Source organism: Symphalangus syndactylus, chromosome 14 (assembly GCF_028878055.3).
Source record: "Symphalangus syndactylus isolate Jambi chromosome 14, NHGRI_mSymSyn1-v2.1_pri, whole genome shotgun sequence".
In the NCBI taxonomy this organism is placed as follows: Eukaryota; Metazoa; Chordata; class Mammalia; order Primates; family Hylobatidae; genus Symphalangus; species Symphalangus syndactylus.
Genome location: NC_072436.2, coordinates 22,573,328 through 22,590,723, shown reverse-complemented (window position 1 = coordinate 22,590,723; position 17,396 = coordinate 22,573,328). Strand labels below are relative to the sequence as shown.

General features: G+C 47.6%; 1 protein-coding gene and 1 long non-coding RNA gene across 5 annotated transcripts in view; one reads left to right on the top strand and one right to left on the bottom strand.

The window, feature by feature from the left end:
* The window catches only part of LOC129463239 (uncharacterized), a 44,582-nt gene extending 34,917 nt beyond the window's left edge, over positions 1 to 9,665 (bottom strand). For all 4 annotated transcript variants that reach the window (XR_010115589.1, XR_008651055.2, XR_010115590.1 and 1 more), the window contains exon 1: positions 7,514 to 9,665. This is a non-coding gene — a long non-coding RNA (uncharacterized lncRNA). The remainder of the gene's footprint in view (positions 1 to 7,513) is intronic.
* The window catches only part of LOC129463230 (keratin, type I cytoskeletal 17-like), a 66,323-nt gene that overhangs the window by 45,424 nt on the left and 3,503 nt on the right, over positions 1 to 17,396 (top strand). The window contains 2 exon segments of the mRNA XM_063617511.1: positions 15,781 to 16,249; positions 17,295 to 17,377. Coding sequence (XP_063473581.1) covers positions 15,781 to 16,249; positions 17,295 to 17,377 — 552 coding nt within the window.

Genomic DNA, 17,396 nt, shown 5'->3' with positions numbered 1-17,396 from the left:
AATTGAGAAGATAAGCCACAGACCAGAACAAAATATTTGCAAATCATACATCTATAAGAGACTTGTATCGAGAATACATAAGGAACTCTCAAAACTCAACAATCAGAAAACAAACTACCCCAATAAGCAGCAAAAAAAATTAGTCCCTTTACCAAAGAAGAAAATCAGATGGCAAGTAAGCACGACAAGATGCTCAATATCATTACAGAAATGCAAATTAAAACTACACTGAGATACCACTAACATTAAAAATGCACACAATACCAAGTGCTGGTGAGGATGTACAACAACAGGAACTCTCATGCATTGCTGGTAGAAATACAAAATAGTACAGGCACTCTGGAAAACAGTTTGGCAGTTTCTTACAAAAATAAACACACACTCAGCCTATGAGCCAGAAATCCCACTCCCAGGTATTTAGCTAAGTGAAAAGAAAAATCCATATACACACAAAAATCCAAATGTGATTTTTAAAAAATAACCACCAAACAACTGAAAACAGCCCAAATGTCCCTCAACTGGGGACTAGATAAACTGTGGCATATCCACACAATAACATAGTACTCAGCAACAGAAAGGAAGGAACTACTGATACACACATAACATGGAAACTTCAAATCCTTATGCTAAGTGAAAGAAGCCCTTCTCAAAAGGCTGCACACTGTCTAATTCCATTTGTGTGACATTCTAGAAAAGGCAGACAACATAGGCATAAAGAACGGATCAGGTGAAACCCTGTCTCTACTAAAAATACAAAAAAATTAGCCGGGAGTTGTGGCGGGCGCCTGTAGTCCCAGCTACTGGGAGGGGCTGAGGCAGGAGAATGGCGTGAACCCGGGAGGCGGAGCTTGCAGTGAGCCGAGATTGCACCACTGCACTCCAGCCTGGGCGACAGAGCGAGACTCCGTCTCAAAAAAAAAAAAAAAAAAGAACGGATCAGCAGCTCATGGGGTTAGCAGTGGGGGCAGAGTCTCAACACAAAGGGATGGCACAAAGAAACAATTTGGCATGTTGGAATTGTTCTGTACACTGTCTATGTAGGAAGTTATGAGGACCTACAGTGTGTAAAAACTGATAGAACTATATGCCAAAAAAAAGTGCATTTGCTGTATATAAATTAAAAAAAAATTTTTTTGAGATGGAGTCTTGCTCTGTTGCCCAGGCTACAGAGTGCAATGGCACACTCTTGGCTCACTGCAACCTCCGCCTCTTGGGTTCAAGCGATTCTCCTGCCTCAGCCTCCTGAGTAGCTGGGATTACAGGCACACACCACCATGCCTGGCTAATTTTTCTATTTTTAGTAGAGACGGGGTTTCACCATGTTGGTCAGGCTGGTCTCGAACTCCTGACCTCGTGATCCACCCACCTCAGCCTCCTGAAGTGCTGAGATTACAGGCATGAGCCACTGCACCCACCAAATATAAATTTTTTAATCCTCTTTAAAAACTGTAAAATATTGGTCATCATACTTCTTTCTAATTAACAAGAAAAACACTGAATACAAAGGGGGTGAATCCCAAAAATCAAAAGTGTAGGTTTTGACAAAATTTGTGAAGTTAAAAATACATCCACACTCTACGTGCTCCTTTAAATTGTGAAATGCCCTGATAGGGATGTGCACTACCTTTACATTATGAATGGTGTCAATTTTTCATTTATTCCATTTACAAATTCTATATTTGGTGAAAAGCTTTGTTCTGCCTCATAAGCTATCTTGCTCCACAAACTGCCCTCTATCTGCTAAACCAGCTTCTAATATTTATCACATAATCAAATGGTTTCCACCATTTCATCATCAACAACCTCTTCATAAAAAGTTCTCTCCACTCTGTCTCTGTAAGTAAATCCTAACTTTTACTTGCTGACTTTACTTTCCTCAGTCATTAGAGGTAAGTCAAGGTCTCTCATAATCTCTCTCATTCTCTCTCTCTCTCTCTCTCCCCACCTGCTCTCTCATGCATCCTCTGTAGTCTTTCACTTTCTCCACTCAACCATGCAGTGGAAGGAAAACACTTACCAAGATCCATCTTGCGACTTCCCAACTACTGCTCTTCCTCCCTCAGCCCCAAAATCCCTGAGGCTCAACGCTCCAACCATCTGACTACCACGTACTCCCCTTTCTCACCTCTGCCATCTTGCAAAGAAACCCGTCTGAAACTGGCCTCTTGTCCTCTTTTTTTCTTTTTCATTTCTCTTTTTTTTTTTTTTTGAGACGGAATCTCACTCTGTCACCCAGGCTGGAGTGTAGTGGCACGATCTCGGCTCACTGCAACCTCCGCCTCCCAGGTTCAAGGAATTCTCCTGCCTCAGCCTCCCGAGTAGCTGGGACTACAGGCGCCCGCCACCACGCCCAGATAGATAATTTTTCGTATTTTTAGTAGAGACGGGGTTTCACCATGTTAGCCAGGCTGGTCTTGATCTCCTGACATTGTGATCCGCCTGCCCCAGACTCCCAAAGTGCTGGGATTACAGGCATGAGCCACCATGCCTGGCCACCTCTTGTCCTCTTAAATGCTCTCTTCTTATTCCACTAGATCTTTCCTTTCTACTTGGCAAGGCTGCAATCCCTTGATGCCCTCCTTCACGCTCTACAGGGTTGCTGAAAAAAATGGCATGGCCTTGTAGTCAAACGGCTTCCAACATTACCTGAACCCTCAGGAGTCTGGCTATTTCCTACTCCACGAAGCAGCTTTAAAACTTTTCCCAAATATCTTACAGCCCCATGAATAACTCCAGTCTCTCCTCTCAATTTAAAAATCATACATCTTGCTTCATGGAAAAATAGTCAGGTGGTACCACCCCAAGATGTTGTTCCTCTCACCTCTCAACTTACCTCTCAGAGAAAACACTCTTCCACCTCTGCTCCTGTATCAGATGCAATAACTCTCCCGCTACCTGTCCTCTATCAATTGCCTATCCGCTATGTAAAATTTTCCATCTCCACTGACTCCTTCCCCTCTGATGGCAGCTGAGAAATATTTCAAAACCTGCCTGCTTCTCTATTCTCACTGCCATGATCTCAAAGGCCTGCCCACCACTTAACTCGGACTACTGCGGCAGCCTCATCATCTGTCTCCCTACTGCTAGTTTTCTCTACTTGAGTCCATTTTCCTCACCTGTTCCAGAATGAGTTTCCTAATGAGAAAGCTAAGTTTATCACTTCCTGTTTAAAAATCTCCCCTCATTCTAGCATTCCATTCACCAAATCCACTTACTTTCTCCACTGCATCAACTTCTATCCAGATCTCACCCCCTGTATATTACCCTCTTCTATCTCCATCATGGTAGCAAAAATCTTTCAAAGTTCACCAGTGATCCACTAATTGCCAAATCCAAAGGGCTGTCTTCAGTTTGCATCCTATTTGACATCTCCACAGCATCTTCCACTTCTGACAACTCCCTGCTCCTAAGAAACTCTTCTTTGACTTCAGTGGTTCCATTCATTCCTGGCTCCCCTACTGCCTCAGATCATTCCTTCTCGGTCTCTCAATAGCTCTGGCTTCTCCAGTCAGTATGGACTCTCCAGTGCTCTTTCCTTAGTCTCCTTTTGATCTGACTTTTCATACTCACTTAGTGAATGCATTCAGTACCATCATTTCAAGTATTCATTTCATGCCATTCACCCTTAAATTTTATTTCAAACTCCAGCCTCTCTTTGCAACTCCAGACTCATTTATAATAGCTCCTGGACCTATTCACTAATGTCCTATTTATTACCTAGATTTATATGTCCAAGGAAAAAATCCTTGATGTTTTTCTCCATAAATCTATGTTGTACTCTGCTTGATGACATCATCTACTTCATCTCCCAAGCTAGAAGTTTCAATGTTCCCATCCTCTAAACCCCCACAAACCAATACATCAATAAATGCTGAGAAATATCTCAAAATCTGCCTGCTTCCCTATTCTCACTGCCACAATCTCAGATAAAGGCCTGCCCACCACTTACCTGAACTATTGCGGCAGCCTCATCATCTGTCTCCCTACTGTCAGTTTTCTCTACTTGAGTCCATTTTCTTCACCTGCTCCAGAATGAGTTTCCTAATGACAAAGCTAAGCCTATCACTTCCTGTTTAAAAACCTCTCATGACTGCCTAAAACAGAATACTATCCAAACCCAAAGTTAGGCATACAAGTACCTTTGCATTCAGGCCTGTCTCTCACACCACACACACAAACACACACACACACACTTACTTTGCCTAACTACACCAACCCACCAGTGCTCACTTCCCTCTTGCCACAATGAACTCCTCACTACGGTCAAACCCCCCGAGCACTTATCTGATCTCATCCCCTTTTCATAGGCTATTCCCTCCACCTGGAGTCAGGTAAATGCAGTTCAAATGTCACCTGAGTGAAGCTGCCCCCCCCCCCCCCCGCCCTAGACTGGCTGTTGCTCTGTTCTCAGTGTAAACTGTTCACATCTGTGTACAGCATTGCTCATGCTGGTTTTTTTTACACATCTGTGTATTATTATGCATACATCTTCCATTATCTGTGAGAAGCTCCTAGAAGGCAGGGACCATGATTTACACATCTTAGTAAGTACCTAGCTTATTAGCTGGTACTCATCATTTTTTGTTTGGCTGGTTGGTTTTGTTTTATATATATACAATATATTCCATCAGTTATGCACTTGGTAACAGTAGGCTATGATACCAGTGCTGGATGTGAGATCATAATGTTGAAAAGCAACAATTCAAATGGATGAATAAACCAATGGAAACTCATAAACCCAGAGTTTTAAAGCACAGCTCTGCCCTAGATGTACTCCGGGGCTTAAAGACTATATACTGCCCATGTACTCAAACATTTGCCTGAGAACATCTATAGCTAAAGCTAAATAAAAAAGATTCCTCATAATCACTAATTCTCAATAAATCCTTTGACATGGGCAGGAAATGTTAGTGTTTAACATTAGAGGAAACTAAAATTCAACCATTAAATGACTAACTCAAAATCATGAAATCAAGCACAAAGCTCAGATTAAAATTCTGAAACCTCTAGCTCTCAGATCCATTATATCGACCGTTTACATATAAGTCAGCAATATCTCCAACTAATTAAAAAGTATTTTGAAGGCCAGGCGCGGTGGCCCATGCCTGTAATCCCAGCACTTTGGGAAGCTGAGGCAGGCGGATAACTTGAGGTCAGGAGTTCAAGACCAGCCTGGCCAACATGGTGAAACCCCATCTCTACTAAAAATACCAAAAAAATTAGCTGGGCAAAGTGGCACATGCCTGTATTCCCAGCTACTAGGGAGGCTGAGGCAGGAGAATCGCTTGAACCCGGGAAGCGGAGTTTGCAGTGAGCTGAGACGGTGCCAGTACACTCCAACCTGTGTGACACAGCAAAACTCTGTCTCAAAAAAAAAAAAAAAAAAGTATTTTGAAAAGTAGAGAGGCAATTGGAATTGCTATATCGACATGCAATATTGAAGTACACATTAAAAAAAAAAAAACAAGATAAAGAATCAAAGTAACATTTGGTAAAAATTAAAAATCTGCTTCTTCTTATCCCTTAATTTTTCTCCAAAAAAATAAAGAAATGGAAAAAGAAACAAAAAAACTAACATTTCAAACCTTGAAGGATTTATTGCTATACAAATTACATCTTATTGGCCAGGTGTGGTGGCTTGTGCCTGTAATCCAAACACTTTGGGAGGCCAAGGTGAGTGGATCATTTGAGCCCAGGAGTTCAAGACCAAGCTTGGGCAACACAGTGACACCCTGTCTCTACAAAAAAATACAAAAATTAGCCAGGCATGGTAGTATGCATCTGTAGTTCCAGCTACTCGGGAGGCTGAGGTGGGAGGATCGCTTGAGCCCAAGAGATCAAGGCTGCAATGAGCCAAGATCACGCCATTGCACTCCAGCCTGAGCAATAAAGTGAGACCCTGTCTCAAAAAAACTGAAAAATGGGCCGGGTGCAGTGGCTCACACCTGTAATCCCAGCACTTTGGGAGGCCAAGGAGGGAGGGTCACCTGAGGTCGGGAGTTCGAGACAAGCCTAGCCAATTAAAAATACAAAAATTAGCCAGGCATGGTGGCAGGCACCTGTAATCCCAGCTACTCAGGAGGGTGAGGCAGGAGAATCTCTTGAACCTGGGAGGCAGAGGTTGTAGTGAGCTGAAATTACACCACTGCACTCCAGCCTGGGTGACAAGAGCAAAGCTCCATCTCAAAAAAGAAAAAACTGAAAATGAAAAATAATTTTAAAACAAATTACATCATATTCACAAATTGTATCTAAGTTCCAACTTATCAAAAGTTTCATACCATTTATCAGAATTGAAAATTTAAATTACTAGAATTGAAAAATAGGTAAAGCAACATCTTTGGCTTAGCCTTAGAGTAATTATAGTGTGCCTATTAGTTATATAAATTATTTCAAAGGTAACCCAGGTGATGGACGTTGCAGTGAGCTCAGATCGCACCACTGCACTCCAGCCCGGGCCACAGAGAAAGACTGTCTCAAAAAAATAAATAATTTCAAAGGTAAAACAGTAAATTGGGTGACTCTTGCTTATGGCTACAATATGTATTTGGATCATGTCTTTTATCAAACTCACCTATGTTGTCTTTTTTTAAACTTTTTGGACAGCTACGAAATGGGCTTACCTACCCTAGAGTCAGCAAACATAACCAAGCCACAAGTATTAAAAGGTCTGGGAAAAAAAGGAGTCACAACTGCCAAGCAAAGAATACACTTCATTCATATCACACTCCTTGCCAAACAAAACAAACGTTCTTGGATGTTGCGTAAAATCCATTTTGTTCAATCAAATCATATTTTAAATATATTGTAGGTCATTAAAGAAAACTGGAAATGTCGACAAATTAAAAAGGATTACAGGTGCACGTTTTCTCTGGCTTACACGTGTGGATGTTTTGACAGGAGCCTTCCCTGATCCTACCTGTAGCTCAATTTGTGCTTTAGAAACAAATCTCAGTTTATTTTCTGGCCCGGCCCTACCATTTCCGCACCATTTCCATGGTTATTTTACAGAGGAAGAAGCTGAGGCTTAAGTGAGGTGAAATCACTGACCTAGGTTCTTAGGGGACAGTGACAGCTGGGCCTGAACACTGCACAAATTATTAATACCATGCATTCCACTAAGCTGCAGCCTGACCACTGTGGAGAGGCTCATGTAATTTAATGTGCCTTTTCTATCTTATTTTGACTCATCTTAAAATATTAAAGACAAATAAAAATAGCCGTGTAATGATCAGAAAAGCTGTTCACATTACTTATGTCGTTCTCTTAAACACTTAAAAATAATTAACTCAGAAACACAGGGTAGCATCCTACATGCGGCGGTGCTGGGCTAGGGCCTCTCCAAGCGGCCTATGACTTTCTGCAAACCAACCAGCGCCCTGGTTCTGTCCCTGCAAATCCAGCTGATTGTTCTGAGATTCTTTTCTGCGACGGAATTGAAAACTCCAGCGGTGCCGTTCCTGGCAGTCCCTTCCTCCGCCCGCCGAGGCCTAGGCCCAGGCCGCACTCCTACCTTGTCCAGGACACAGATTTCCTCTCCCAGTCGCAAATCCTTGGGTCAGACTCCTGGACCACGTCAGACCGATCAAACCGGCTGATCAAACTATACTTAGAAATTTCCCAAGCCGTCCCGGCCTGGATCGCGCTCTGCCTGCCGGGGACGCCACAGCGGGCAGCGCCGGGACCCCCGGGGCGCGCGCCCCCCAGGCCCGGAGAACAGGCCCAGGGCCTGAGGGCGACGCCCCTTCCCGAACGGGCCCGCAAGTGCGGGGCGGCAGCCACCGGCGCAAAATTCCACTCAAGAACCTGGTGGGAGAGGCGGGGGAAGGAAATTCGGAAAAAAACGAGAACCTGGCACCACTACAAGCAAGCTTTCCGCTCGGCCGCTGCCGCCAATGCCGCCGCCATCGCCGCCCCTGCCAAACGGTTTCAAATCCCTGCGGGCCGCTGGGTGGCAGCCGTCCACCAGCTCGGGGGCGGGGACTTTTGCGCTCGCACTTCCCCGCCCCCTACTCCACCCCTCTAGCCTGCGGTGCGGTTGCCATGGCGACGTTCCCGGCGGCGGCGACCACGGTGCCCCAGGGTGGGGGCGGAGACTTCCGCGCGGGCATTGGCCGAGGTGGGCGGATCACGAGGTCAGGAGATCGAGACCATCCTGGCTAACACGTGAAACCTCGTCTCTACTAAAAATACAAAAAAAAAAAAAAAAAATTACCCTGGCGCGGTGGTGGGCGCCTGTAGTCCCAGCTACTTGGGAGGCTGAGGCAGGAGAATGGCATGAACCTGGCAGGCAGAGCTTGCAGTGAGCCAAGATCACACCACTGCACTCCAGCCTGGGCAACAGAGTGAGAGTGCATCTCAAAATAAATAAATAAATAAATAAACAGAGCTACAAATATTCTAAGCAAAATATTATATGAATGAAGCCACCTATGAAAACACAGTAGATCAATACTAAATGGAATATACACCAAAATGCAAGGTCCTTAACATTCAAAATAAATCATGTAAGTCATCCCATTAGCAGAAAAATACAGGAGAAAATAGTAAGATCATTTAGCTGAAAAGTTTTTTAAAGCATTTAATAAAATTTAAAATTGAACCACAAACATACACAAAAAAACGAGTAAAACTTAAAAAGAGGACGGGCCAGTCGCGGTGGCTCACACCTGTAATCCCAGCACTTCAGGAGGCCGAGGTGGGCCGATCACCTGAGGTCGGGAGTTCGAGACCAGCCTGACCAACATGGAGAAACCCCGTCTCTACTAAAAATACAAAATTAGCTGGGCGTTGTGGCACATGCCTGTAATCCCAGCTACTCGGGAGGCTGAGGCAGGAGAATCGCTTGAACCCGGGAGGCGGAGGTTACAGTGAGCTGAGATCGAGCCATTGCACACTCCAGCCTGGGCGACAGGAGCGAGACTCCATCTCAAAAAAAAAAAAAAAAAAAAAAACAGCAACTTCCTTAATTTGATGAAATCTGATAAAGTCTAATACTAGCCAATAACAAATAACATAATTAACAGAGCATTATGGGAAGCTCTTTCCCCCAATGCAGGACCAGACGAGGATGCCTGCTATTACTCTTTAATCAGCATTGTAGTGGAGAAACAATACAGCAAGAAATAAAAAGGAATTAGGATTAATTTTTAAGCCAAAAAAATTGTCATTATGTGTATATGACACTATTACATGCCTAGACAATCCCTGAAAACGCCAAAACTGTTACAATTAATAACTTACTGGATACATTATTGTTATCAACCAGATTACTATATACTAGTATGAAACCAATAGAAAATAATGATCAAACTAGAGAACAAGTATCTATGACAAAAATGAGCCAATAAAGGATCAACTTGCAGATTTAAGATAAATCCTTCAAATCAATATAAAAAAAAGGACTCTACAAAAACACGCACAAAATGAGCAAAGCATATGAGGAAAAGTAAGGCACAGAAGCCAATAAACATTAGTTAAACTCTACCTCACATGAAACCCGCCACTGAAAGTTCCAGGTGAGAGGATCCCTGCAGAAACACTGCAGGGCAGGATCCCAGGAGGCAGGACCACCGGGGAAGTGATGGAGCCCCTGCAGTGGGGAGGGTCTCAGGCCCAAGAGGGCCAGGTGGCTCCAGACCTCCTGCTCCAGCTTCCGGTTACTCCCCACACCAGGCACAGCCCCACGTGGGTGCCCCGATGCAGGGAGGATTCTGACTGGCCATGTCTTCTCTGCCACTGTGCAGCCTGCTGAATGGCAGCCTCCTTGCCCATTACGTCATTTCAGGCTTCCCTTTCATGGGTCACCTTCTCCCTCCCAACACAATGCCAGAATCCACCCCAGGAGGGGAACCAAACTGTGGCACCATGAGTGGAGACCCTGGAGGCAGACATGGGTGTAGGCACAGAGTGGAAACATGCTAGGCCTGGCCGACGGGTGACAAGCACAGAGGATGGGGACATTCAAGGGCAGACACGGGCTGCAGGCACAGCAGAGAAGACCTGGGCTACAGTCATAGGGGATCCAGACAAAAAGGGAGCTCGCTGGCTACAGCTGCATGGCAGAGAGGCACACCAGGGACAGACATGGGTACAGGTACAGGATAGAGGAGTAGGTGAAGGTTGGTGTGGGCAGGGTGCACAGAGATAAAGACACCCGAAGGTAGATGTGGCTGTAGGCTGAAGGGTGGAGTCACAAGACTCCTAATGTGGGCTGCATGGACAAGGGCTGGAGACACAGGAAGACAGGCATGGGAAGCAGGCACACTCAATGACAGGCCTCTGCTGCAGTAACAACGGACGGAGACACTCAACGAAAGAGACTGGCTGCAGGTACAAACACTGGGGATAGGAGTTTTGGGTATAGTCTCCTGGGAGAAATGATCCAGAAAAAGGACAGAAATGGGCTGAAGGCACAGGGGAAGGAGACACACAAATGCAGACATGGCCCAAAAAGCATGGATGAAAACACTGACTGTGGACATGGATTGGGGGACAGAGAATGTAGCAAACATAAGCTGGCATGGGCAGAAGCTCAGGGGACAGACAGACAAAAACATCAGAATGGGCTGCAAACACAGGGATTGAGGCACAGGAGGACTGCTACTGCCTGAAGGCTAAGGAGATGGCAACATTCAAGGCAAGCAATGTCCTGCAAGCACACAGGATGGAGACTCACACGGCTGGCACCGGCTGCAGGAGCAAGAAATGGAGACTTCTGACAGGGGGCATAAAGTGCAGGCAGAGGACAGACCAGGTGACAATACACAAGGGCAGACATGGGCTTCAGTCATTAAGGGATGGCGATACTGGCGAGAAGATACAGGCTTCAGGCACAAGGATGGAGACACACAAGGCCTGGCATGGCTGTAGGCAATACAGGGTGGAGACACTGGGAGGTCAATGCGGCTGCAGACACAGGGTTTGGAAACACCTGACAGAAAATGTGGGCTGTCAGATAAATCCCTGCTTAGAGAGAAATTTACAGCCTTAAAGGAACGTGTTAGAATAGAAAAAAAGATTGACAATCAATTATATAAACTCCCTTCTCAAGAATTAAAAATGATCAAAATGACAGAATGCAGAATTAAAGTAATTACGAGCAGACATCAATGAAATAGGAAAAAAATGCAACAGAAACAAATCAAGGATAAAAGTTGGTTTATAGGGTCGGGCGCGGTGGCTCAACGTTTGTAATCCCAGCACTTTGAGAGGCCAAGGCGGGCGGATCACGAGGTCAGGAGATCAAGACCATCCTGGCTAACACAGTGAAACCCTGTCTCTACTAAAAAATACAAAAAATTAGCCGGGCGTGGTGGCGGGTGCCTGTAGTCCCAGCTACTTGGGAGGCTGAGGCAGGAGAATGGCCTGAACCTGGGAGGCGGAACTTGCAGTGAGCCGAGATCGCACCACTGCACTCCAGCATGGGCGACAGTGAGACTCCGTCTCAAAAAAAAAAAAACGTTGGTTTATAAATATTAATACACTTAATAAACCACCAGTGAAACTAACTAAGGCAAAGAGAAAAGACACAAAAAACCAATATCAGGAATCAAAACAGAAGCCTGCCCTACAGAGCAGTGTATTAAGACACTACGAGGGTTCTGTGAAATACTTAGGACTACAAGTTTGACAACAGAGATTCAAATAACATCACACTGAAAAATAAACTTACTAGGCTGGACATGGTGGCTTACGCCTGTAATCCCAGCACTTTGGGAGATCGAAGCAGGTGGATCACCTGAGGCCAGGAGTTCGAGACCAGCCTAGCCAACATGCCGAAAACCCATCTCTACTAAAAAATACAGCCGGGCACTGTGGCTCACACCTGTAATCCCAGCAATTTGGGAGGCTGAGGCAGGTGGATCACGAGGTCAGGAGTTTGAGACCAGCCTGGCCAACACAGTGAAACCCTGTGTCTACTAGAAACACAAAAATTAGCCGGGCGTGGTGGCACGTACCTGTAATTCCAGCTACACAGGAGGCTGAGGCTGGAGAACTGCTTGAATACGGGAGGCGGAAGTTGCAGTGAGCCAAGATCGCGCCACTGCACTCTAGCCTGGGAGACAGAGCGAGACTCTGTCCCCCAAAAAATAAAAGTAAAAATAAAAATAAACATACTAAAATGGACACAGAAATAACATAAAACAAGACAACTCCTACATATACCAAAGGATTTGAACTATTAAAAGTCAAACCAGCCAACAAAAATACTCTTCCACATGGAAAATTCCATACCTAAAGAAATATTCCAAATATTTAAGGAAGAAAACACCTAAATTTCTCAGACTCTTCCAAAGAGAAGAAATACAGGAAATATTTTTGGGTGTTTTTTGTGTGTGTGTATGAAGCCAGCATTACGCTGACACCACAATCTGAACAGGACATTAGAAAAAAAAAATTATAGGCCCTCTCTTTCATTACCAGAAATACAAATATTCTAAAACAATCATATCATATGAATTAAACCACACATGGAAATGTAACACATGGATACCAAGTGGGATATACTAAAAAATGCAGGATCGGTTAACATCCAAAAATAGTTCATGTAAAATATCCTATTTTCAGAAAAATAGGAGAAAAACATATTATTTACAGTATATGTAAAAAAAAGCATTTATTCAGATTCAACAATTAGTCATAACTAACTCTTAGCATATGTAAAAGAAGGCAGCTTCCTTAATCGGATTAAGTTTGTCTAAAATGAAATTACAGCAAAGTACATAAGGAATACAGGATCACTGAAACCTTTTCCCTGGAATCAGAACCAGACACACCGTGCTCAGGAGGTGTGATCGGGACAACAAAAGAAGAAAATAAAGAAAAATAAAGGTGTAAGAACCAACATTTAAGCAATATAGCTGGTATTATACGTGGCTGACACGAAGTACGTAAGTATTTAATTACGTAAGTAAGTACGTAAGTACATAACTACATGTACATAAATACATGAAAAACCCACCACAATCCAAAAATGATGGCTATGACTATGTGAATTAAGCCAGGTAACACGATACAAAATCAATCTATAAAATCAATTAGTTTCTTATTTACCACCAAGAAAGAAATGTGAAATAAAATTAAGGTACAATGACCAGACTAAGAAACAACTATCTGGACTAGAAATGACCCCATAAAGGATTAATTTGTAGAATACCTTTTTAAATTCTTCAAATCAACACAAATAAGAACACAAATGACCCAACAGAAAAGCCAGCACTGAAAATGAAGACAAAGACGCAAAGGCCAATAAATATTCACAAAACGTCACTTTACTAACTTATTTCCAGTTCCACATGACAGGAGGCCCTCAGGGACTCAGGAGGCAGGACCACAGGGAGGTGACAGCGCCAGCAGCAGGGGCGCGGGCCTCTGCCTTGGCCCAAGCCGGGCCACAGCTCCTGGCAGGCTCCGGGGGCCGGGAAGCCGGAGCAGCCTGGCGTTCCTGGCCCCTGCACACGCTTCCATCCCTCCACCCCGTTCCTCTCTCTCTCTCTGTGCCTTGGGCCCCGTGGGATCCAGACTCACCAGGCCCGAGACGTTGGGAGAATTGAGAAGCGCTTGCCAGCCGAAAGTCCTCCAGGAACACCTGAAGGAAGCTTCGCCTGCACCTGGGACACCCTTCCCTGATGCTGGCCTCAAGGCAGGCGCGCCACACACACTTCCGACCACACCGCAGGAGAATACGCGAACCCAGCCTCCACGAAGAGAAAATGGCGGAATGGGCCTTCGCCTCCCTTTTATAACGGCTGTACTCAACCGCTGTATCTTGGAAGCTTGGTTCTGATTGGGTGAGAAGGAACTTTTTTCGACAACTCTTATTGGATAATAGTCTCCTGCTCTGACTGGATAATCTTAACTAATCAGAGTTGGAGACTTATCCAATCTGTGTTGTAGTACAGAGTCTGCTCTCATCCTATCAGAAAGAGGCTTCCGGCCGGGCGCGGTGGCTCACGCTTGTAGTCCCAGCACTTTGGGAGGCCGAGGCGGGCGGATCACGAGGTTGGGAGATCGAGACCACGGTGAAACCCCGTCTCTACTAAAAGTACAAAAAAATTAGCCGGGCGTGGTGGCGGGCGCCTGTAGTCCCAGCTACTGGGAGAGGCTGAAGCAGGAGAATGGTGTGAACCCGGGAGGCGGAGCTCGCAGCGAGCCGAGATCGCGCCACTGCACTCCAGCCTGGGTGAGAGAGCGAGACTCCGTCTCAAATAAAAAAATAAAAAAATAAAAAAATAAAAAAAGAGGCTTCCAGGATATGTCCTTTGAATACAGACATTATAAAAGGGAGGCAAAGATCTGCACCTGCCGTGGAGGTTGGGCTCATGTGCTCCTCTGCATTGGAGTTAGCCAAGGAGTGTGTGCAGAACACTTGCCTCGTAGGCCAGCCATAGAGAAGGATGTCCCAGGTGCAGGCGAAGTTTTGTTCATGTGTTCCTGGAGGATTTTTCCCGTGGCAAGCGCTTCTCCATCCTCCAGCACCTCAGGCCTGGTGAGTCTGGATGTGACCGCTTCCTATGGGGGCCCCAGGCACAGAAAGATGCAAAGGAGGGTGGATGGAAGGGGAACGTGGGCAGGGCCCAGAGAGCATCAGGTTGCCCGTTTCACCAGGCACCCCTGCTCCGGTGCAAGGCAGAGGCCGGCCAGGGACACAGAGCCGGGCTTGGGGTGGTGGGCAGGGCAGGGTGGGGCTGTAGGGTGGGGCACATGGCCCACCCGGGGAGCCACATCTTGGGGAGCCTGGAGTGGGGAGGGGACTGGCTGGGGTCTCTGTAAGAACCTCTTCTTGGGCAATGTCCTTTAGGTTTCCTGTGGGCTGAGACCTGAGATAAATGCGCCTCCCCTGACCCTGAGGTCTCTTGGGGTACAGAAGGGTGAGAGGAGTGGAAGGGGGCATCCCCCTCTCGGTTGGTTTAGATTCTCTCTTAGTACAGCCCACCATTTCCCCATCCTATAGCTGAGCCCCTGTTTGCCCACCCCAGCTTGGAGTGTGAACCTGGGGAAAGGTTTACACGAGGAGACTGGGTTAGCAAGGGCTTCTAGGGATGGGGCAGGGTCAGAAGCTGACTGGATGGAACTGTAGCCCCTAGAGTGCATTCCTGGGTGTCAGGCTCTGCAGAAGGGGTCAGTGTGGACACTGCACCCCTCTGGAGCCCCAATTTCTTTATCTGCCATGTGAGTTGGCCTCCGAGGCTTGTTGGCATTTCTGTGCTGTGAGGTGGGCCTGGTGGGTTTGGGCTCAGTTACCAAGGCAGGATAGGCTCTCGGTCCCCTCTTTCTCTTCAGCCCCGGGCCAGCACCATGGGTGGAGCAGCGTGGGGTGAAAGACAGCAACTTCGGGGGGGGGGTGGTCACCTGACACTGCAACCCATTTCCCCACCAGACAGGGTTGAGACGGGCCGGGCTGGGGTGGTGGCTGCCTGGGAGGGCCTGGGGACAGTGCAGTCCTGCCTTCTCCTCTTCTACGTATTAGGTCATGGGAAATCATAGCTGGAGGGCCCGCCCGAATCACAGGTGACAGCCTGAGAGCAGTGGCACGCACACGCACACACACGGCACCCAGCACGAGGATTTCGAGAAATGAGGCAAATTCCTGATGATGGGTGGGGAGGGGGTCCCCAGCCACTTGGGAGCTGGCAGGTGGCCCATGGTGATGAAAGCCCAGGGGAATGGAAACAGAGGAGCAAGCCTGCTGTAATTGCTACGCCCACTTGGTGGCCTATAAAGGAAGCATGTGAACCCCGGCAGCCCTACACAACTTGGGGCCCCTCTCCTCTCCAGCCCTTCTCCTGTGTGCCTGCCTCCTGCCGCCGCCACCATGACCACCACCATCTGCCAGTTCACCTCCTCCAGCTCCATCAAGGGCTCCTCCGGCCTGGGGGACGGCTCCTCCCGCACCTCCTGCCGGCTGTCTGGCGGCGTGGGTGCCGGCTCCTGCAGGCTGGGATCTGCTGGCAGCCTGGGCAGCGCCCTCGGGGGTAGCAGCTACTCCAGCTGCTACAGCTTTGGCTCTGGCGGTGGCTATGGCAGCAGCTTTGGGGGCGTTGATGGGCTGCTGGCCAGAGGTGAGAAGGCCACCATGCAGAACCTCAATGACCGCCTGGCCTCCTACCTGGACCAGGTGTGTGCCCTGGAGGAGGCCAACACTGAGCTGGAGGTGAAGATCCGTGACTGGTACCAGCGGCAGGCCCCGGGGCCCGCCCGTGACTACAGCCAGTACTACAGGACAATTGAGGAGCTGCAGAACAAGGCAGGGCCTGCTGGTGGGAGGGGTCTCTGGGGGGCATGACTTCTTCCCCCCAACTCCTGCCCTGGCCAGAGGCCTGGAGTCCAGCCATAGGATCTCAGGGAGCCAAGGGTGGTTTGGCTATGGCTTAGCTTCTGGGAACCTGCCTTGGGGCCCCTGTGTGGCCCACATCCCCCTTTTCTGGGGGCAGCAGGCTGAGTCAGGAACAAACCGGCCTCGTGGAGCCCCTTGGAGCCTCAGTCTCTCCCTCGTGGAATTCCTCCACCCGGAGAGGTTGTAGGATGAGGCAGGAGGATGCAGATGGAGGGCTTGGCCCATGGGCCGCTGGATGCGTGGTGTCTTGCTCCTTTGGAGCAGGGGTCAGCAGGAGGGGGTTTTGGGAGATGTGGAGTGGGGGTGTCTGAGTGAGCTCCCCATAGCACCTGCTGTGAGGGGAGGTAGAAAGGAGGGGGCAGGACCTCAGGGTGGGGAAGGCCTCTGATGTGCCTTATTTGGGGATTTTTCTGGCTTCTCCTTTCCTCCTGCTGTCCCTTAAGATGGGCTCAGCAAACCCCAGGGGGCAGGGCTGCTGGCTGGAGCCCAGGGTTAAGGATTAGGAGGGGTCCTGACTTGTGATTTGGAACCACTGTTTGGTGAGGGCTCCTTTAGCCTCCTTTTGGGGGAGCCTGTAAGGGGCACCCTCTAGCTGACTGTAAAAGGAGGGGGTTGCCCACATCCCCTCCCTTGTTCTAGAATTCTGGGACAGCTTCTGCCCTGGGGACATTTTCCCTTTCTTTTCTGGTTGCCTCATAGTCCCAGCCAGCTGTCTCTTCTCCTTTAAGGCTGAGCCTGGCATGGGGGTCTGGTGGGGTACTGAGTGGCGGGGGAAGAAGAGGCACCTTTCAGCCCTTCAGACTCCTGCTTGCCCCTCCTCTGCCAATAATACAGCACAGGGCAAGGGAGGGGCTGGGCGGGAAGAGAGGCCCCCAGGCAGGAAGATCTGCTCAGAACCCTGGTGTGGGCTCAGCCACCCCCCTCCGATGACCTGACTACTCTCCCATCTCCTCAGATCCTCACAGCCACCGTGGACAATGCCAACATCCTGCTACAGATTGACAATGCCCATCTGGCTGCTGCTGACTTCCCCACCAAGTGAGTCCTAGCTGTGGGC